The 22,352-nt window shown below is 47.4% G+C and overlaps 1 protein-coding gene across 4 annotated transcripts in view; it reads right to left on the bottom strand.

The window, feature by feature from the left end:
* Positions 1 to 20,409, bottom strand: part of NCF2 (neutrophil cytosolic factor 2) — a 36,255-nt gene extending 15,846 nt beyond the window's left edge. Inside the window, exons 1-8 of one of the 4 annotated variants that reach the window (XM_025377249.1) lie at positions 20,325 to 20,409; positions 19,635 to 19,838; positions 16,408 to 16,490; positions 7,737 to 7,845; positions 4,636 to 4,770; positions 3,335 to 3,442; positions 1,996 to 2,055; positions 347 to 390 (exon numbers count right to left, since the gene is read on the bottom strand). In XM_025377249.1, coding sequence (XP_025233034.1) covers positions 347 to 390; positions 1,996 to 2,055; positions 3,335 to 3,442; positions 4,636 to 4,770; positions 7,737 to 7,845; positions 16,408 to 16,490; positions 19,635 to 19,808 — 713 coding nt within the window. In that variant the 5' untranslated portion in view covers positions 19,809 to 19,838; positions 20,325 to 20,409. The other 3 variants (XM_025377257.1, XM_025377263.1, XM_025377270.1) reach the window with 3 other exon arrangements.
* Positions 20,410 to 22,352: the final 1,943 nt, after the last annotated feature.

The following is a 22,352-nucleotide window of genomic DNA, read 5'->3' as shown; positions in this document are numbered from 1 at the left end:
CACAGGACACCACTGCCCCTCAGCAACAACCCCTTGCCATGTGGGTGGCTGTGTACATGGACAGAGGGCCATTGGGAACCATGTAGCTGCAGCCAGGCCCTGATGGCCAGCTCCACCATGGTCAAGACTCCCATCCCCACATGTCATTCCTTTCTAGCCTGACATTCTAGAAGACATTCTTCTAAACATTCCTTTCAAGCCTGACATTCTAGAAGAAACCTGACATTCTAGAAAATTCCACAGGATTTAGACTCTGACCCCAGCTTCATCTTCTTCCCTCCCTCTCTTGCCATCAGTTCAGGCTTGGAGTTTAGATATTCTGCATATGGATTTAAATCTAACTTACCTGAAGATCTCTGGGGTTTTCGGTCTGGGTGGAGGCTCAGCTGCCTATTGAATGTTCAGGAGAAGTGAAAATGGAAAAGGCAATGAGGGAAAGCAGGGGAGAGACAACAAATGGCTAATGGTAATTTGAGCATTCTTTCAGACCAGAAAATCAAATAATGCATTTCTGACTGATGGGAACACTGTCTAGGAAGGGGGCACAGTCACCCTGACTAAACACTGGGAAATAACACCTCCCACCAGCTCCCCAGGTGTAGGTTTCACTAGCACAGCAATTCATTTTGAGCCAGAGCTAGTTTCTGGAGGTTAGCAGTCACACAGCAACATGGTGTCACAAGAATGCTTTGACCTTGAGCTCTGTCCTTTTCCCAGGAGAGTTTCCAGAAGCTCTGTTCTGTAATTAATGTCTACTATGTCACATGACACTTCTGAGTATTTTAAAATTAATTTAAATTTTTTTTTTGTTTTTTTTTTTGAGATGGAGTTTCACTCTGTCGCCCAGGCTGGAGTGCAGTGGTGTGATCTTGGCTCACTGCAACTTCTGCCTCCCTCGTTCAAGTGATTCTCCTGCCTCAGCATCCCATGTTGCTGGAATTACAGGCATGTGCCACCACACCCTGCTAATTTTTGTGTTTTTAGTAGGGATGGGAGTTTCACCATGTTGGCCAGGCTGGTCTGGAATTCCTGGCCTCAAGTGATCTGCTCACCTCAACCTCCCAAAATGGTGGGATTACAGGCGTGAGCCACTGCGCCTGGCCACTTCTGAGTATTTAAACTTGACACAGGATTCCACTGACTGGGCAAGAATCTCCTCCCCTGTTCTACACTGAATACCATGGGATCCAGTGACCTGGGCTGTGTTCCCTTCATGGCCTCTGGCTGAACTGAAGCTCAAGGGACTTCAGCAAGGCTTTCATCAGCTTTATTGTGAAGAAAGAGATCAAGGAATCTAGATCTGGAACATACCTGCCCCTGCTCAGAAAACCCGCCCTCTGCTGGTGCTGACCAATGCTCTTCACCATCACAGTTTCATTGCCACAGAGTTCCTATGTTCCTCAATGCGTTTTCCCCTCTTCCCTTCACAAGGAATCTCTGTCTGCATTTCTAGATCCACTGTCATCCAGTTCATGTGAGCCCACCTCTTCAAGCCCAGTTTGGACAGAAAAAGGGTTCACTCTCAGCGCCCTGCCTGTGTTCCCGAAGGAAACGCCTGCACATGAGCAGATGGGTAGAGCCAGGAGAGCCCAAACCTGAGACCCAGGCCCCACAGGGTTCCCCTCTTGCCCCAGTACTCAAGAAGTGGCTTTGTTAACAAGCATTCCATAGCTTGTGTTTCACCTTCCTGAGAGAATGGTTGAGGCTTCAGAGAGAGTATCAGCAGATCTCTTTAGAGACGTGAAGACTGGCATTTGTGGGGAAGCAGGAGAGTTAGCTTCAGAGGACTTGGGGTGAAGCCTGACACTGCCTTATTTCCTTACCAGCCATGGAACCCAGGACTGAGAGAGGGCAGGCAGATCCCTCAGCTGCACCGGGGGCCACTTGAAGGAGCCCTTTCAATAAGGCAGCTCAGCACACATAGTCTCTCGAATCGAATGCTTCACAGAAAGCTCTTGAGACCTAGGTCCATGGAGAAGGTCAGGATTGCCTCACCTGTGGTTGCAGAGGGGCAAACCCAGAGAAACTGTCATGATCCACTACAGACGCCACAACCTGAAATCAAGGACAGGAGGGTGTGAGGCTCTGCCAACAAGGTTTCCATTCTTCTGGGTCTCCCTCCTTGCTCATGCCCTAGACCGGTTCTCACTTGAGTCTGATTTCAGACGTGGACAGTAACTGAGGATTAGATTCCTGATCCTCTGGATTAGGATTTCAGCAACTGAGGAAACGAGTATTCACCCCACCCCTGCTAACAGAGGCTTGCTTTCTCCTCTCTAAAAACAAATGTTTTTATTGAGGTGCAATTTGTATAACGTCAAATTACCCTTTTTTGTGTTTTTTTTGTTTTTTTTTTTTTGAGACAGAGTCATGCTCTGTTGCCCAGGCTGGAGTGCAGTGGCGCAATCTCAGCTCACTGCAGCCTCCACCTTCCAGGTTCAAGCGATTCTCCTGCCTCAGCCTCCCAAGTAGCTGGGACTACAGGCATGCACCGCAGCACCTGGCTAATTTTGTATTTTTAGTAGAGATGGGGTTTCACCATGTTGACCAGCCTAGTCTTGAACTCCTGACCTCATAATTCACCTGCCTCGGCCTCCCAAAGTGCTGGGATTATAGGCGTGAGCCACCACACCCGGCCAAGACCTGGATTTAGAAGAAGTCCAATTTAAGACATAGTCTAAACACAGGGCTGTGGAAGTGGGGAAAGACTCCTCAGCCCACTAACACGTGAACTACAAGGAGCATTAATCCAAGAGGATCCCATGCTGATCTCTTTCCCCAACATGTTCTTTCCATATTTATTTTTATTTTTATTTTTTAGAAACAGAGTCTCACTGTGTTGCCCAGGCTAGAGTACAGTGGTGCAATCATAGCTCACTGTAACCTTGAACTCCTGGGCTCAAGCGACCCTTTCGCCTCAGCCTCTCCACTAGCTAGGCTGGTCTCAAACTCCTGGCCACAAGTGATCCTCCCACTTCAGCCTCCCAAAGCGCTGGGATTACAGGCATGAGCCACCCTGCCCGGCCTTCTCTTCACATTTAGTGAGCTCCTCATGGCTATGTTTTCCCTCCACTGGCTCAGTCCCCAAGACTCAGCATCCTGTGGGGAACCCTGTGGCTCTCACCCAGGGTCAAGCTGGAAGGGAGGAATGGGAGCAGCCTGGAGAAAATAAACTAGAAGTGGTTGCCTATCTTTCAGCCAAACCTCTGTCCTATAAAGAAGTCTCTTGTTGCCATCCCAGGGACAGAGCCACAAGGAGGCTGCCCTCTTCTCAAGAGTCCCTCCCACCTTGCTCCACATGGCCCAGGCCACAGGAGACTCAGGGGACACCTACCGTCGCCTTGCCTAGGTAATCCTTCTTGGCCAGCTGAGCCACTTGTCTCTCATTTGGTCGAAACAGCCTGCCCACAGGGATCACCACTGGCTCGTACAGCTTCTGCTTCTGTAACACAGAAAACGTAGCATTTCCTTATCTGAAAATGGGGTGACGATGCTTGTCCTGCCTCCCTCAGTGAATAGATGCAAGAATGTATTGAGATAACCACATAGAAGCACTTTTTCCAAATGAGTGTTGTCATTACTCTAGGGTGTTCAGGTAGGAACCCTTGGTTTGAATACCACCTTCTGCTGCGAGGCCACGTGGACGTTGTTTGCTGTTATATGCCCAGCACCCTCTTTTCCCAGAGGAACTGCTCCTCTCCCTCTCTGTGTGGTGTCCGTGGGGTTCTCTAATGGTGTAGACGGCACCACCGCAACGAGGCTGGCCCGGGATTGGGCGAGGCTCATGAGAGTGTTCCCTTGGATGAGTGTCTGCTGACGAGGATAGGCATATAAAGACTGACTTGAGTCCTCTTCTCTGTGTTTTAAAAATCAGATTTAAAGCTAGCCTTATTCACGAATATGCTTGAACGATGGATAATTTTTATCACTGATTCACATAATCAAAACATTTTTTGGGCAGGCGTGGTGGCTCACGCCTATAATTCCTGCACTTTGGGAGGCCAAGGTGGGCAGATCACCGGAGGTCAGCAGTTCGAGACCTGCGTGGCCAACATGGCAAACCCCATCTCTATTAAAAATACAAAAATTAGCCAGGCATGGCGGCATGCGCCTGTAATCCCAGCTACTTAGGAGGCTGAGGCAGGAGAATTGCTTGAACCCAGGAGGCGGAGGCTGCAGTGAGCCGAGATCATACCACTGCACTCCATGCTGGGCAACAGAGTGAGACTCCATCTCAAAACAAAACAAAACAAAACATTTTTGCTGAGAGCTGTTATGTGCCTAGCATTGTGCCAGGCTGTGAGGACTCAGTGGTGATCCAGCAGACATGGTGTCTGCCCTCTCAGTGCTTACAGTCTGTGCAGCGCCGCTCCAGCATCCAGTATCCTGTTCTGCATTGCCCAGGAGCCCCACTGCGAGGGCGGTGTGCTGCCAGGCCTCTGCCATCCCATACTCTAGGCCTCAGGTTCTCAGCACAGATTCAAGATCGTAAGTGGAACTATACCCGAACATCTGTGTTACCCAGACTCACAGAAAGTAAAAGCACCCCTTTTATGGCTTCTCAATGGCATGTCCTCTGAGACAAATGAGAATGCAGTGAAATCCTCTCCCCACCTGCATCACCAATACGCTTACCCAGACACACTCCATGGCCTTGTCGATTTTGGAATGTCTGGGCTCAGATTTCATGCTCGTGGCCAATGCTAACTGTTCTTCAGCTTTTTTCCATTCCTCCTTCTTGGCATACATGAAAGCAATGTTATATAACACCTAGAAAAGTACAGACCGCAACATAAAATTTGAGACTGCTCCCAATCAAGGTGCCGGGGAAGGGCTCACACGTGTAGTCCGGGAGTGTTGCTGGTAGCCTTTCTCCCTTCCTCAGCTCTCCTGGGAATATCTAAAATATAGTGCAGTTAGTCTTGCTATTGAGGTACATCAAACACAAACATGTTGTTGAGAAAACACCATGGAATGCATAAATGCAACATCATGTGTACTCTTCTAACAACCAAATAGGTTAGGAACGGACAAGAACTATTGTATACAGTGTATTCAAACCGGTTAAAAAAGAGGAAGAAGAATTGTGCTGTTTTAGTGTGAGTTGCTTTAGTGAAAGAGTGACTTGCTCAAGGCTCCTTCTAGAGGCAGACACAGGGTTGGGAATAAAATACAGGTGTGTGGCCTTCCAGTCCAGCTCCTGCCACTGCGCCTAGGCTGAAACACTGGACAGGTACAGGGCAGGAAGACGGATCAAGATGCAACCTCCTGTACCAGCACCAGCTGAACCTGGCCCAGACCATGTGAGTAAAAGACTAATGTAGCAACACAGGCCAGGCACAGTGGCTCACGCCTGTAATCCCGGCAGTTTGGGAGGCCAAGATGGGTGAATCACTTGAGGTCAGGAATTCGAGATCAGCCTAGCCAACACAGAGAAACCCTGTCTCTACCAAACATACAAAAATTAGCTGGGCATGGTGGCAGGCACCTGTAATTCCAGCTTCTCGGGAAGCTGAAGCAGGAGAATTGCTTGAACCCAGAAGACAGAGGTTAGCCCAGAAGCCAGGGGCACCTTCGCCCGGGGTGGGGAGGGAATGGTAAATGCAACAGTAGTCATACTTTTCCAGGTGTTGAGTTGGGCTGTGGTTCTGGAGTGTTCATTATTATGCTTCACAATATACACACAGAATCAAATAATCGTTTGGATGCATTACCAAGATCTAAAAAAATGGCTTGACTGAAAGAAATGTTTTAAATAGGACATATGGAAATGAGGGGGTGTGACATTGGAGGCTAGATGATAAAAGACATTGACACTCTGTCTTGCCCTTGGGTCACTCGCTCTCAGAGGCGCCAGCTGCCATGTCATGACAAGACTTTAGGCAACCCTAGAGAGAAGTTCATGCAGCGACGAACTGAGGCCTCCTGCCAACAACGACGTGAACTTGCCAAACTCAGACAGGTGGCAGGATTGGTGTTTCTGTGGCATTAGCGGCTGGTGCTGAATGGTGGGGGCCAGGATGAACCCCAGAAGTGGAATCTGGACTCCTTTCAGGCCTATTTCTGAGAGTCAGTGAGCTACTACTGCCTTCTGAACTCGTTGGCTTCTCCAGCCCACTCCCGACCTTGTGTGCAGAAAGAAAGAACTCAGATCATTTAAAACTTCCTATTTGGTTCTCAGCTGCCTTCTCTTAAGACATTTTCCTGCAATCAGTCTTTATGAACTGATGATGAGAATAACCTTGACACTCTTCAAACATAATAATGTGATTCTCAGAAGCCAGGATCATACCACATCAGGAAGAGAAGGATTATAAGTAGGGAAATGACTAGAAGGTCCCATGTGACGAAGAAGGCCTTAGACCCTGGAAAGTTCAGCTTTACTTGCAGAGAGGGTCACTTAGTATTTTCTGTCCTCCCAGAGCCATTTTAACCCCAGCTCCAGGGGAAACATTCCTCCCACGGAATTGTACTTTGATGCTGCTGTGACATAATCCTTTTTCTAGAGCCACTTGTCCCCCAACTTTTTAATCTGTATAAGTGGCTGTCATTGGCTTATCGTCAATGTCTGGAGGTATTTTAGCTGTCACATTGGATGGGGAGTGGTGGTGACAGTGCTACTAGCATCTAAACACTAGAGATGCTGTCAAAGTTCCCACAATGCACAGGATGCACCACAACCCCTCTCGCTTCCACCACAATACAAGATTGTCTGGTCCAACACATTAACAGAGCTACGACTAAGAAACCCTACTGGAGAAGCTGGTCAAATGGCAGCCAATTCCCACTGCAAAGCCCCATCTTCCCACACTGTGAGAAGTGAAGTTCATTGCTAGCTTGCTGCAGAGTAGAGGTGGGGCCACATGTCCCCAGAGGCCGAGGGTGGCTACAAACTCTATTATTAGCCCCGAGCGACCCTGGGAACACTTGACTTCTTGTGCCTGAGAAACTAAAGCAAGGGGACTTTTGTCAGCGATTTTTCTAAAGAAAGGTCTGTGACATTTACAGGAATTTTGGTTTTCAAAACTGCTAGTATATATTTGGAAGTAGGAGGGGTGGGAAGGGCCAACTGGAAAAAGTAAATGAACCTGCAAAGTCAAAGTCAGTCATGTCTCTCCCTTTTGATAACAGAGAAAAGAAGTTGTTCTGCAGAAATCTTTACCTAAATATGTGCCTTGAGCTGTTCTTTGAGCAAGAGGGGACAGATTTATTCCAAATTATCCTCACTCTCTCTTTAGGTATCAATCAAATACATGGGGTAAGAACCATGGATAGTTAAGAGTGTGGTCTATAAACCTGAGAACTGAGCAAGGTTCTGGCAGGTCCTGCATGGACAATGAACTCATGATTTTGGATTTGCTAGCAAAATGCTGAACAAATAGCTTGTCAATCTGAATTGCTAAACAAAACATGCAAATTATCATGAATATTTCCACTAGCCAACACACTCGTGTCCAGCCTCCCTTCAGAGAGCCCAGTGTGCTCATTTTTGCATGGTCCTTTGCGCTTCACATTTATAAAATGTATGCCCCCAAGTAACTGATGACAATGCCTTGTGAGCCTGAAATAATCCATCTCAGTCTTTTCTTCAAGGAAAATCTGAGTCTCAAGGCAGAGGAGGTAAAATGGCTTTTCCGAGCTCCTGGAGGTGTCAACAGATCACTGTGCATCTGAACTGTCAGCTGTCCATCCAGCCATGATCCCCACCTGCCCAGGCCAGGCCCTGTTCTCCTTACCTCACAGGCAAACAGCTTGAACTGGAGCCCCAGGATCTTATAGTCTATCAGCTGGTTCCCTCGAAGCTGAATCAAGGCTTCTTTAAGGTCTTTGATAGCCAAATCGTATCTGCAGGGCAGAGGGAGAAAATACAGCAGTCTAGTGCATGGAGGAATAAATGCAGCATAAAATGTGAGTCTGTTTCTGCCTTCCCCATCTATTTCACTGGGACAAGAAGCCTTTCAGTTCCTTTTGACCCATTCTAGTTTTCAGCAATCCTGAGCCCAAGTATTCTATAGAACTCCTTGGGAATGGTGCCCCACCCAGGGCTGTGCCTCGCAGCAACCCTGAGCGCCTCGTCTTGGACAGTCACAGGGAGTTTCTTCTCTATTGACTGCATACAGCTGTCACCTTTCTGACAACCTGGCTTCTCGCTTTCCAGTGAAGCTCTCATTCTCTCTTGAGAGCTCCAAGCAGAGCCAGCACCTGCCCCCAGCCTGTGTCCCTGCAGAGTGTTCAGAGCTGATTTGGAATACTGCTCACTCCTGGCTCCCACCATCAGGCCAGGCCAGCCTGGCACAGCTCAGAGGGGCCCCTTCTCACAGCTGCCACCATCACCCCCCTGCCCACTGCCTTCGCCCATGGCTTCTTTTGAGTTCAGCTTAGAGCTTGGTTTTGTGGTCTTGTTTCCTCATCGCCCCCACTTCTGCCTCCTCCCCACACTTTGGAAAAGAAAAAAACAACCACTTAAGCTATATGGTATTTCCTCCTTTTTTGTTTGTTTTGTTTTTGAGACAGGGTCTCACTCTGTTGCCCAGGCTGGAGTGCAGTGGCAGGATTTCAGCTCACTGCAAGCTCCACCTCCCGGGTTCAAGTGATTCTCCTGCCTCAGCCACCTGAGTGGGACTGAGCTGGGACTACAGGTGAGCCCCACCACGCCCAGCTAATTTTTTATATTTTAAGTAGAGACCAGGTTTCACCATGTTGGTCAGGCTGGTCTCAAACTCCTGACCTCAATTGATCTGCGCGCCTTGGTCTCCCAAAAGTGCTGGAATTACAGGCATAAGCCACCATGCCTGGCCCCAGATAGTTTTTCTAATGCTGCTCCCATTGCCTTGTGCTGCTGGATCGGCGTGAAGCTGACTGGCTCAAGGTATATCAGGGCTGCTGTCCTGGGACTTGTAGCAGAGAATGGGAGCTGGCCACATCAGTGGGACCCACAGGCATGTGGGTGGGACCTGGACACACACTCCTGAGGATGCTGGCCCGGGCCTTGACCATGGGCTCCACAGAAGCCCTGGTGGAAGGGAGCCATTGCTGGGCCATAGGGAGTGGGAGCAGCAGGCACAAGCTACCCAGCCCGGCTACCCTCAGCCTCCTGACCTGGCAGGAACAAATTTGGTTGCCTGGTTGTGGCTCACACCTGGGCAACTGGACTGTAAGTCTGTAAGTCCCTAGTCCACCATCTGACCCGGAGCTGCCAACCTGGCTTCTCGTGGAGATAAGTCTGGAATGTGGACACGGGCTGGCAGGAATCCTCGAGAGGCAGTGTGGTGTAGCGAAGGGGCCAGGAGCCAGAGTCCAGATCCAACAGCTCTGCCACTAACTGGGGGACCCTAGCAAGTCACTTCCCTGGCCTGAAGTGCCACGCCAACATTATGGCAGCATATTGTATACAGGGACAGGTTACATGCACAGAACATAGCATATAGGGAGCTTGCCAGTATATGGATCCCATTTCTGGAGTCAAAGCCACCTGGACTGGAGTCTTGGCTCTGTCACTTACTGTCTGGTGAGAAAGGGCAAGTTACCTAACTTCCCTAAGTCTGTTTCCCCATCTTTAGAATAAGAGAATAATAACAGCATATACCTCACAGGGTCACTGTGAGAACTAAAGGAGATGAAGCATTTGGGTACTTCAGACAGTACCTGGCACACACAGTAATTTATTACTGTTGTTGTTGTTATTTTACTTTCTTTAGCTCTAACACTCTACCAATTAATCCATACACCAGCCACTTATTACATGCTTACTTAAAGCTCCATGCCATATAAGCCATTATCAGGATATTTTAAAAATACATGATGTAGAAGCTGGAACTCTGATCTCATGGAAGTTTAGAGCTGAGCACAAGGGCTAGTTGGTCAAGGCAATCAAAAGGAATGGGTGCTAGTGTGACTGGGGGAGAAGCCATCACTGTTAGGGTTGAGGTAAGTCACACAGCGGCAGCAGTGGCTATGTGGGAAATAAGAGAAGAGAGCTTGGGTGTGAAATAGGAAGGTGGCTTTCTCTAGTATCCCTGTTAATAAAGATGACTGTAAAATCTACTAAATGCATGCAGGCCATTCTTTAAGTAGCAATGGGCCTTTCATGTCTTTTCCACGCATCTTTCTGGGCTCCTGGAAAGATGAATAAGGTACCCAGAAGTACCCCAGAAATCAGGTTCCTCTTTCTAAGCCAGAAGGCGGGGTAACTAGCTTCAATTCACTGAGCCACTGAGCCTCTTCCACCGTGAAGGGGACAGACAGAAGCAGAGGTGTCCTGTTCCCTGGCAGCTGCAGTTTCCACTGTGTTCTATTGCCTGTTTGGGAGCTCGCTGAAGGTCTCAGAGGGCACACACTTTATGTGCCGTCAGCATTAACCTACCAACGCGCCTTCCTCCCTGCTGAGCTGGCTAAGCAGATGGATTTCAGCTGGGAAGTGACACCACCTGGGTCTATCTGGCACTGCATGGGCCCAGCAAAATCCTCCTAATAATTCCCTAGCCCATCAAGATGTCTGCAGAGGCCCAGTGCAATGGCTCACGCCTGTAATCTCAGCACTTTGGGAGGCTGGGGCAGGTGGATCACCTGAGGTCAGGAGTTTGAGACCAGCCTGGCCAACATGGTGAAACCCCCGTCTCTACTAAAAATACTAAAAAATTAGCTGGGTGTGGTGGTACGTGCCTATAGTCTCAGCTGCTCAGGAGGCTGAGGCAGGAGAATCACTTGAACCCAGGAGGCAGAGGTTGAAATGAGCCAAAATCATGCCACTGCACTCCAACCTGGTTGACAGAGCGACACTCTGACTGGAAAAAAAAAAAAAAAAAAAGGTGTCTACAGATTTGGGCCTGGTGGGAGAGAGAGAGAAAGAACTGACAAGTTATTCAGAGCGTTTGCTTTGTTTTAAAGACAGCATGAATTCGCCCGGGCAATATGGCGAAACCCTATCTCACTAAAAGTACAAAAAATCAGCCAGGTATGGTGGTACGTGCCTGTAGTCCCAGCTACTCAGGAAGCTGAGGTTGGAGAATCACCTGAGCCCAGGAAGTCAAGACTGCAGTGAGACGCGATTGCACCACTCCACTCCAGCCTGGACGACAGAATGAAATCCTGTCTCAAAAAAAAAAAAAAAAAAAGAAAGAAAGAAAAGAAAGAACACCCAACAACCAAAAAAACAGGGTGGGGCCAGGGGCTGAGGCTTGAGCCTGCAGTTCCAGTTACTCCGCCAGAGGCTGGGGCAGGAGGATCACTTGAGCCCAGGAGTTTGAGGCCAGCCCGGACAATATAGTGAGACCCCTTCTCTAAAAAAAAAGATTACTTATTTTATTTATTAATTTTGTTATAGAGACAGGGTCTCACTATGTTGCTCAGGCTGGTCTCGAACTCCTGGGTCCAAGCAATCCTCCCACCTCAGCAAGACTGCAAGTGTGAGCCACTGCACAGGGACTAATCAATTAATTTTTAAAACAGGGAGGGGGCATCCTTGCTCAGTGTCGTTTTTAAACATGTCTCTGAAAGCATCGGCCTGCTTCCCAGCCCCCTCCCTCCCTGCTGCAAGCCTCTCTTCAGCCTTTCCACTTGTTTACCCAGAGCTGCAGCCCTGAAGGGGGTTCTGCTTTGACACACAGCTCTTTTCCCACTGTACAGGGTCGCGATAAGCTCAGTATGAGAATCCCAAAATAGCACTCAGCGCTGTGTGCCAGTGGCCCGTGCTGCCGCAGCCCCTGCCTCCCTCTAGCCCTTCTTCAGTGGTTCTCTTTGGGGCCATGTGGAAGCATCCCCCAGGAGGCAGCCAAGGTGCTGGCAGCTTCCCGCTGGGCTCTGCTGGGCTGGGCGTGGGTGCTTTCTTCACACTCACACTTCAGTGACACCCCGTGGGGCGCCTTGACTGCACCCAAAGCCCCCTCTCCTCCCAGGCAGGGTATCCACCAGCTGAAGCAGCAACCTGGCCATAGCTTTTCACAAGCTCCAGGCTTGAGAGAGTTTATAATCCCCATTTCTGTAATACTCCTGGGAGGTTTCTTAGGAACCACTGAAGTGAACTGCTTGTTCTCGTGCTGCCAGTGCCCCATGCGTCCAGAGTCCGCAGCTCATACACCTGCACCCAGGATAATGGAATCTCAGCAAGCTGAAAGAACGTCCAAACGTCAGACACCTTTGGGGTGCTGCAGTGGCTGCTGTGACAGAGGTTTGGGCCCACTCCCTTTCCTGTTTCCAAGTCAGCAGGGAGAAGGCTTTGCTATGGAGCCTCATTAAGCCAGCTCCACGGAATGGGTCTCACCCTTATTGTCATGCCCTAGGATTCATAAGGCACAGGATCTGAAAGACAGCTTTGAGCCCCTGTGCCTTTCAGATGACAAGGCTGGGCCAGAGAGGCGAGACAGCTTGGCCGTGGTCATCACTGAGACTCCGCCTGCCTTTTCAGAAATGTGCTCTAACTTTGTTCTGTTGGAACTTCATAATGACGGAAGAGCAATACAAAAACATATGAAAGTGGGGAAAATAGAGGGAAATAGAGGGGGGAAAAAACCTCCATCCATAACATTATCAGCCTTAAACAATTGCATTTTGTAATCTGAGGGAATTTCTTTTTTCTTTTTTTCCAGACAGAATCTTGCTCTGTTGCCCAGGCTGGAGTGCAGTGGTGTCTTCTCGGTTCACTGTAACATCTGCCTGCCAGGTCCAAGCTATTCTCCTGCCTCAGCCTCCCAAGTAGCTGGGATTACAGGCACCTGCTACCATGTGCTGCTAATTTTTTGCATTTTTAGTAGAGATGGGGTTTCGCTATGTTGGCCAGGCTGGTTTCGAACTCTTGACCTCAGGTGATCCACCCACCTTGGCCTCCCAAAGTGCTGAGATTACAGGTGTGAGCCACCGTGCCCGGCCAATCTGAGGGAATTTCTATCCTACACATTAAGAAGTACTTTCTCTAGCCCCCATCCCACTTACTTAAAACTACCTTTTACAGCACTTACCCGCTTCTGCCTTGCATTACAGTTACTGGTGTTCTTGACTTGTTTCCCCTTTTTAATTTATAAATACCTTGAAACAGACTATATTTTGCTCACTTTTATTTAATCCAACACTCATTTATTGAGTAACTACTATGCTGGATACTGAAATACAAGCATGAGTAAGTAAAGATTTCTTCTCTTACGAAATTCGTAGAGTAGTGGAGAAGACAAATACGTACAGGGAGCAAATATCTGTCATGGGCCAGGCATGTTACAAAAGGAGGCTCAAAAGAGGGAGTGGGCACTGCCCTAGTGGTTGGGCGCGGCTGGGGCAAAGGCACGGAGGATGCATGAGTGGGCGGCAGCAACTGAACCACATAAGAACAGGCAAGGGAATTTGGCTTTTATCCTGTAGTCATGGAAGCCACTGGAAGTTCTCACACAGATTGCATTGTTTGTTTTTTTACAAGATCACTCTGGAATACGAATGGAGGGGACAAGAGCAGTGGCTGGGAAATCAGTTTAGAAGTGACTGCAGTAGTCCTGGTGAAAAATGAGGGTCTCAACCAAGGTAGTGCTAGTGGGGATGGAGAGAAATAGGTGGATTTAAGAAATATTTAAGAGGTCAACCTGATGAGGTTTAGAGAAAGAGACATTCCCTGGATGGATCCCAGGTACAGATTCCATGAGAAATGGAGGCCAGCCGTATGGGAGAGGGTGGCCTTGCCCAGGAATGGATCCTCAAGGGTCACATACAGACTTCTGTATCCATAGTCCCTGAATTGTACATAAACGAATGTGTGTGCTTGCGAGTGTATTTCTGGAAACACATTTTGCCATTTAACAACCACTGCTGCAGTCGTAACAGGGAAAAGGGTCAAGAACAGAACTTCAAAGGGAATACCAACACCTAGGGAATTGCGCAAGAGAGCCGGCTTGAGGTTGAGATTAGTGCCTCATTTGTATAATTTCCTCATTGTTGAATTACAGATAAAACTTGGTAGATTTTTCTCTCAGGTGTAACTATTAATATTACCAATCACAGATTAATTGAATCCTGGGTCTTACTTTTAGACCTTTCCAAGATCTTTCTAATCACTCAAAACCGTAAACTTCCAGATCCTGGGACTCACGGGCATTTTTTCGAGGAAATTCTTTCTGGGAGCCTTCACTCTTTTGCCAGTTAGTATTTCTTCTTTATAGGCTATTAGAGCTCACTAAGGAATGGCCTTAGAGTTTGTGTTTTGAGATTTAAGATCGGCTGAACGATTTGTTGTTAGGCCTCCCTGCATGTTCTATAGTCTGGAGATGGGGTAGCGGGGAGTGAGAAAGAGAAGGATGTTAAGAGAGGGGACAGGCAGTTAGACGGAGGCAAAATGTCAGTCAAGATAAACACCTGCTGTACCAAAATATCTCATGTGTCCCACAAATATATACACCTACTGCGTACCCACAAACATTAAAATAAAAAAAAGTAAAATTAAAAAAAGTTTACAAAGTCATAATAAATATGTCACATTAAATATGGGGGGAAGAAAAAGCTAAATGCCTGGATATCTTCCCTCAATCCCAGGCTCTCTTTCTCCCCAGATTGCCATTGTGTCTGGTTTTTCTTTTAGAAAAGACTTCACTTCTACTTTCACTTCTTCAGGTAACTAACTGCATCTACATCTTTAAAGTCCCTTGAGCATCTTGTGGTTGCCCTTAGCAACAGTTGCATACACAGGTTTTACAGGCTGTTTCTGACCAAACCATAGGATCAAAGCCTTTCAGGGTGGAAGAGAATCAGAGCCCAGCCCTCTGTCTGATGTCTGGACATCATCTACAATCTCCCTGCTGCTCCATCCATGCCTGGCCTCACCCTCACCCCACTCACACCATGCACAGACCATTTTCACTGTCAGAAAGTTCTTTATTAGGCCAGGCTCGGTGACTCACGCCTGTAATTCCAGTACTTTGGGAGGCCGAGGTGGGTGGATCACAAGGTCAGGAGTTCGAGATCAGCCTGGCCAACACGGTGAAATCCCGTCTCTACTGAAAATACAAACATTAGCAGGACGTAGTGGTGGGCGCCTATAATCCCAGCCACTCGGGGAGCTGAGATAGGAGAATTGTTTGAACCCGGAAGGCAGAGGTTGCAGTGAGCCAAGATCGCACCACTACACTCCAGCCTGGGCGACAGGGCGAAACTCCGTCTCAAAAAAAAAAAAAAAAAAAAAGTTCTTCATTAGCCTGAGCCAAATTCCTCTTCCCTAGAACTTATGCACACTGGTGGAACAATTTCTACAAAGGGTCAGTTTCCCATTCCCCCAAACATTTGAAATTATCACTTAGAATTTTTTTCCTTTGTTATTTGTTATGAGATATTCGTGCAGGATGAGAGGGAGGAGGAATTGAGATTAACTTTCATTTTGAATTTATTAATATTTGTACTAATTATTCCATGTTGACTATAAACAAAGCTAAAAATACAGATAGGGTGATAGAAGAAAATGGATTTTCCTATAATCCCACTATCCAGAGAGAATTATTGATAACATTTTGGTCTATGGCCTTCCAGACTTTATTCTGTGATACAGAAATGGGACTATAGTATACACACTGTTTTGAAATCTGTTTTTAAATTTAACATGTGGTCGGGCATGGTGGCTCACGCCTGTAATCCCAGCACTTTGGGAGGCTGAGGTGGGCAGATCACCTGAGGTCGGGAGTTCGAGACCAGCCTGACCAACATGGAGAAACCCCATCTCTATTAAAAATACAAAATTAGCTGGGCATGGTAGCACATGCCTGTAGTACCAGCTACTCGGGAGGCTGAGGCAGGAGAATCACTTGAGCCCGGGAGGCGGAGGTTGCAGTGAGCTGAGATCGCACCCTTGCACTCCAGCCTGGGCAACAAGAGTGAAACTCCGTCTAGGGAAAAAAAAGAAAAAAAAAATTAACATCTACTGCAGACTTCTTCTGTATAAGTACATATGCTACTTACTTACCTGTATTAATTTGTTCTTATAATGTTAATTTGTATTATTGTTTTTGCAGCTGAATTATATCTCCTCAAATGGATTAAACCAGGTTTTGAAAATGCATTTTGCTGGGATGAAGCCAGGTTTTATGCAGTTTCATGGTCATCCCCATTCTGTGACAGCTCAGTACCTCATAGGAGACCTCCATGGGTGACCCCATCAGGGACACTGGTGGGGTGCCACACCAGCTGAGTATCAGGCCCGTGGTGGTTACCTAGACTCATTGTGCCTGTGACACAGCTGGTTTATAATCTGGCGGCAGACCTGCCTTCCCTCCCCAGTGAGAACTTCTGCCTCACCTGCTGCTTTATTGCATAACTGTCCCCAGAAGGGCCAGTCACATTTCCCAACAGAGGCTGGGAAGGTACTTCTCAAACACCAAGTCAGCAACACTGAGATCCCTTAGGTTTCTCTTTGAAATTCTCCAGTTGGTGCAACCTGGAACCACTTACTTCTCTGTTTGGTAGTAGAGCATCCCTCGTTGGAAGTAAGCCACTGCCAAATGCTTGTCTCGGTTAATGCTTTTGGTAAAGGCCTGAGGAGAGAAGGGTCCAGACATGGCCATGATGCAAGGCAGCGAGGAGGTGTGAGATGAGCCACGGCTCACAGAACCCTAGCCCCCTGCGGTGCCCGGCTCTCCTGTCTGCCCTCCTCGGCACCTCGAGGCCCACCCTGTGCTCTCACGGTGCATTCCGCTTCACTCTCACATTTATTTAGGAGCTCGAGTCTGGGACAGTGGTGTGCATCCCTTGCATCGTCATTTCAGTTCTGCTGTGGATCTACAAAACATTCCTGGAGCCATACATATTCCATCTGATTTCCGCTTTTGTTAGTCATATATGGCCTAGAAAAGCTACACAAGAATCCAATAATGGCCCGGTGCAGTTGCTCACACCTGTAATCCCAGAACTTTGGGAAGCCAAGGCAGGTGGATCACTTGAGCCCAGGAGTTCAAGACCAACCTGGGCAAAATAGTGAGACCCCATCTCTATGAAAAATTTAAAAATTAGTCAGGTGTGGTGGCACATGCCTGTGGTCCCAGCAACTTGGGGGACTGAGGTGGGTCGATCGCTTGAGCCCAGGAGGCGGAGACTGCCATGAGCTGTGACAGCACCACTGCACTCCAGCCTGGGCGGCAAAATGAGGCACCCTGTCTCTAAAAAAAAAGAAATCCAATGATACAAATAAAGACAAAGTAGACTATAAGGGTGCAGACACTAAGGGATTATCTCCAACAGAAATCTTAGATTAAAAAGGACTAAAGCATTTTCCCAAAGGAGCTCATCATTTTAAAAATGGACTTGATAATATGAAGCACCTTCTTTGTAACTGTCTCTGACCTTCTCTGAGAGTAGAATTCCGAATAGATAGTTTAGACGTTTACCTGATACTAATAAAAAATACATAATATCTATATTTAAAATATAGTGAGTTATATTTAATGACCTCATTCCCGAGTTCCTTTTTCATTAGTGTAACTTTCATTTCTATTATTGCTGTTTTAATAATATGATTAGATAGAAGTTTTGAGCCAGTAGACACTGTTACTAAATCAGTACTTTAAAATTTTTGGTCTTCTGTCTTTCATTCATACGAATTTAACTGCTGTTTGCTCTAATTTCTTTGAGTTCTCCTAGTTTGAGTAGAGTACAATTTTACTGTGAAACAATGCAGCGAGACTGTGTTGTGAAGTGAAGGTAGAGTTTTTAGAGGTGATAATGATGTGAAACATAAAGATACAATTCCTGTGCAACACAACGGAGCACCTTGTCCAGGAGAGTAGTAATAACTATTTATTGCTCCATGGAAGATAAAAAAGATAGGGAAATAGGAGAAGCTTCTTTGAAAAATGAAACATCATTAGCCGGGCTTGGTGGTGCATGCCTGTAATCCCAGCTACTTGCGAGGCTGAGGCAGGAGAATCGCCTGAACCAGGGAGGCGGAGGTTGCAGTGAGCTGAGATCGCACCACTGCACTCCAGCCTGGGTGACAGAGTGAGATCCATCTCAAAAAAAAAAAAAAAAGAAGAAAGAAGGAAAGAAAAAATGATATCTAATGTAATAATGAAATTCTAACCTTTGTTGCATTTCTTCTATTCCTGTGAATGTACTGAACATTCAGCTTAAATAATAAAATTTATTGCAAATGACAATAATTAGTGTATTATATACATTGTTATATTTGTTTACTATACAAACATTACATGAGTAGTATGCAATTGAAATGATAACAAATAAGAATGCATATAAATGCTAGTAGGAAGGGCTCAAGCAGGAAAACAAAGAAAGGCAGAGGGAATGAGAAGGCTAGAGGCAGAGGAATGCCAGGAGAAACAGAGACATGTGGGAGTGAACGCCTGGGAGCTGAGAGGTGAGTGGTGGCCCACGCAACCTTGCCAAGGATCCCATATCCAGGCCAAGGCAGGAGGCTACAGTCCCTGCTGGCATAGCTGTGCCCAGACTAGCTGCCAATCTCTTCCCCCAGACAATGTACATTTTGTGTCCATCAGCCCTCAGAATGTGTGGTGCTGTTCACTCAGCCCCTCAGCAGGCCCCTGAGAGGAGGTGGGGCCACTGTCCTCCCTCCAGCCAGAGGCGGGGAGTCCTGGCATGCTCTGCTTTGGAGCCTGAGATTGACTTGTCAAGCTATGTGAGAACATTTCAGTCACTTCTCTGTCTTCCTGTCAGGAGGGTGTGGCTGAGGCTTGTTTACCTGCTGTTGGAGTGTGGAAGGCACTGGTTCTTTAAGGGACCTGGGGAGTCAGCCATTTGTCCACACATCCACACTTTGCAAAGACTGGCAGTAAATGGTAAAAATAATAACTAACTCTTATACAGTGGTGTGAAGTTCCACAGGACATTAATAGTTTGGCATCTCACTTAATTTTCATGATATTTAGAAACTCAGGAAGCCGAAAGCCAGATGTCTACATAGACTACATAGCTTGTTAAAAACTGAAAGTCCAGAGAAAGGCAGAGGCTAGGATTTGATCCACACCCTTCCCACCTTACCACGACCAATCCAAAAAATAATTGTTGAGAATGCTTACCTCCATACTACGGTATTTGAGTGAGAAAACGTAACAAAAAAGATGCGAGACATCCCACACCATGCCCCCAGCAGATATCACTAATCAATCACAGTACAATTTCCTCTTGCCAGCCTCGGCATCCTTAAAAGAGTCTCCTTTATAATTGATCAGAATTGTCACTTGGGGTAAAAGCTATATTTTGTAAATGCCTCCCTTAAATCTCTTGAACAGGCAAAGTCAACACACATGAAAGTCTTGGAAAGCAAAAACAGGTGCCTTAGAATCAATAATCAGGTGTAAAGTGCTGGGATAGATAGAGATTCTGTGCCCAGAAGGAGTTCTGTGTAGAAGAAAGTACGACTAGGGCAGCCTTCACAAAGGTGTTAAAGACACTTGTAGAATGATTTTAATTTAGAAGATGGAGAAAGACGCAACCCTGGCTGCCCCTCAGAACCACCTGGAAAGCTTTTAAAACTGGCTGCCTGGGGCCCCTCCCAGAGCAGTTAAATCAGGCTGTCTAGGGGTGGAGCTTGGGCAACTTTTGTTCTTTTCAATCTCCCCAGAGGTTAGATTTCTGAAATGCAATGGGGTTGAGAATCATAATAACAAATGCACAGAGGAGGCCCGGAAAGAGGCACCTCCACTCACCTTCTCTGCTTCAGTCATGTTTTTCAGGATAGTGTGCATGCAGCCAATGTTGAAGCAAATCCGGGAGTGGGGGTCCTGGACGGCACTGAAGGCGTCCAGGGCTCCCTTCCAGTCCTTCTTGTCAGCTGCCAGCACCCCTTCATTCCAGAGGCTGATGGCCTCCGCCAGGGACATGATCAGGTAGAAACCAGGAGGCCAAGAGAGCTGCCAGGAGACAGGGAGAAGACAGGGTGGGGCGTCTCCCCCAGCAGGGCTGCCTTAGTGGCCCCCAAGGTGTTCACTTTCCGGGCCAGATGAGCAGAATGGGGCCCAGCCTCCCTTAAGATAACTTCTCAGTGTTGCAAATGCATCAGGAAATGTCCCCACCTTTTGACAACTGACTCATAACGCTACCAAGAGAGAGAAAAGGAAAGAAGCAGAGAGAGAGGGCGAGTGGGGGGTGGAGTGTGGAGGAGAGAGGAAGTACATCAGATGCTGCCTGAAGGATCAGTTCCCCAAAATGCTTCTGCTCTGTCACCCAGCTCCTCCTCTCTCTCCCACTCCTGTTCTGTGGTAGCTTCTGGCCACCTCTGCTTCTAGAGCCAGGGCAACCTTGACAGGCGGAGGAACCCCCCTGACGCCCCTGGTGATAGTGACAGGAGGCAGCCAAATGCCTAGGCAGATAGGGGCAGGCCCCTGCTGAAACCCCACCTTCAAGCCAAAAACAGCCTGAAGGCTGAAACACTAGGCTGCTGGTCCCAAATGAAACCCATGACCTAGAGTGAGAACTTCTGTTCCTGTGTGTCTGCTCTTTCCCAATTAATTCTTTCTGACTAATGCCTTTTAACCAATTGAATGTTGCCTTTTCCAGCACTACCTACGACCTGCCCCTCCCCTATTCTGAGCCCATAAAAGCCTCAGACTCACCTGCACTGGGGGGACTTTCCTGCCTTTGGGTAGGGGAACCACCCCTGCATGCCCTCTCCACTGAAAGCTGCTTTTATCACTCAATAAAACTCCCCACCCAGGCTGAGTGGGCAGGCCATCTCCTGCAGCAGGTAGCGTGGCCACTGAGGCATGGGCAGGGTGTCACCAGCCAGAGGTCCCTGGCTTACAAAGTGATGGGGAAAAAATCCTGTGTCGCTGGGCCTTGACTTCCACACCTTTGTGAAATGGGAGTGCTGGATGAGAGGATAATTCTTTCCAGTCTTGAATGAATTCCTTGCTCACTTTTTTGTAATCCCATAGGCTGTATTAATATGTTAGTGTTTAACTTGAGCTGAAATGATCATTAACACATTTTTGAGACAGGATAGTCTTTGGATGTTCATCTGATCCGGGCCCGAAATAACTTTTTTTTATTTAGAGACAGAGTTTCACTCTTGTTGCCCAGGCTGGAGTGCAGTGGCACGATCTCAGCTCACTGCAACCTCTGCCTCCTGGGTTCAAGCAATTCTCTTGCCTCAGCCTCATGAGTAGCTGGGATTACAGAAGCCTGCCACCATGCCTGCCTAATTTTTGTGTTTTTAGTAGAGATGAGGTTTCACCATGTCGGCCAGGCTGGTCTCAAACTCCTGACCTCAGGTGATTTGGCCACCTTGGCCTCCCCGCAAAGTGCTGCGATTACAGGCATGAGCCACCGTGCCCGCTGGAAATAACTTTTATGAGCATTCAGGAAGTTCAGAGGGGACCAATTTCCTGCAAATGTCAAAACTGGGAGCCAGATATGACAGTGAATTATGACTTCTCCCATCTTCCAGTGAAAAATTGAAGAGATGAAGGTCCTGCATTGATGACTAATGAATTTATTAAAGTCTCTGAAAAAACAAATTTAAGAATTCCTTCCTTGCTTTCCTGGGAAAGTAAAAATCAGTAAAACCTCCCAGAGGAATGACTGGGGGTAAAGGGTACAGCTGATTTGGCTTACTAAAATCCTGGCTTCTTTTTAGGAAAAATGCATGTTTATGGGGGTCAAATACTTAGATGCAAACTCTTGTTTTGTAGCAATTGAAAGAACTCACTTATTGTCACCAAGCTTCCCCTAAAAGTCTGAAAATAAAACTTAAAAATGTATACTCCAGTCGGGCGCGGTGGCTCAAGCCTGTAATCCCAGCACTTTGGGAGGCCGAGACGGGTGGATCACGAGGTCAGGAAATTGAGACCATCCTGGCTAACACAGTGAAACCCCGTCTCTACTAAAAAATACAAAAAACCAGCCGGGCGAGGCGGCGGGCGCCTGTAGTCCCAGCTACTCGGGAGGCTGAGGCCGGAGAATGGCGTGAACCCGGGAGGCGGAGTTTGCAGTGAGCCGAGATTCGGCCACTGCACTCCAGCCTGGGAGACAGAGCGAGACTCCGTCTCAAAAAAAGAAAAAAAAAATGTATACTCCACAGTGCTTGTAGGATTGAAGGTGTGAGAATTAAGAAGACACGTGTGTCTTTGCACAGATTGCTTTCCTGTGTTTACAAGGACTTCCCAGCTTACTTCTTTGCCTGGCAAACTCCTACTCATCTTTCAAAGCCCAGTTTAAATGTCGTCAACTCTGCTAAATCTAGCCCCCAACTCCAGGTAATAGGAGAATTTTCCCCTCCTTTGTACCACCTCTACCCAAACACTTCCATCATACTTATTGCAATTTATCTCTTCATTGGCTCAATTCTTGGGCCCTTTGGAAGTTGGGACCGTGGCTTTTCATTCTAGGATCTCTAGCACTGATACTCAATACATGATGAAGGGATG

This window comes from Theropithecus gelada, chromosome 1, assembly GCF_003255815.1.
Source record: "Theropithecus gelada isolate Dixy chromosome 1, Tgel_1.0, whole genome shotgun sequence".
NCBI classification, from domain to species: Eukaryota; Metazoa; Chordata; class Mammalia; order Primates; family Cercopithecidae; genus Theropithecus; species Theropithecus gelada.
Note: the sequence above shows the minus strand (reverse complement) of the source record. Positions and strands in the feature narration are given on the sequence as shown.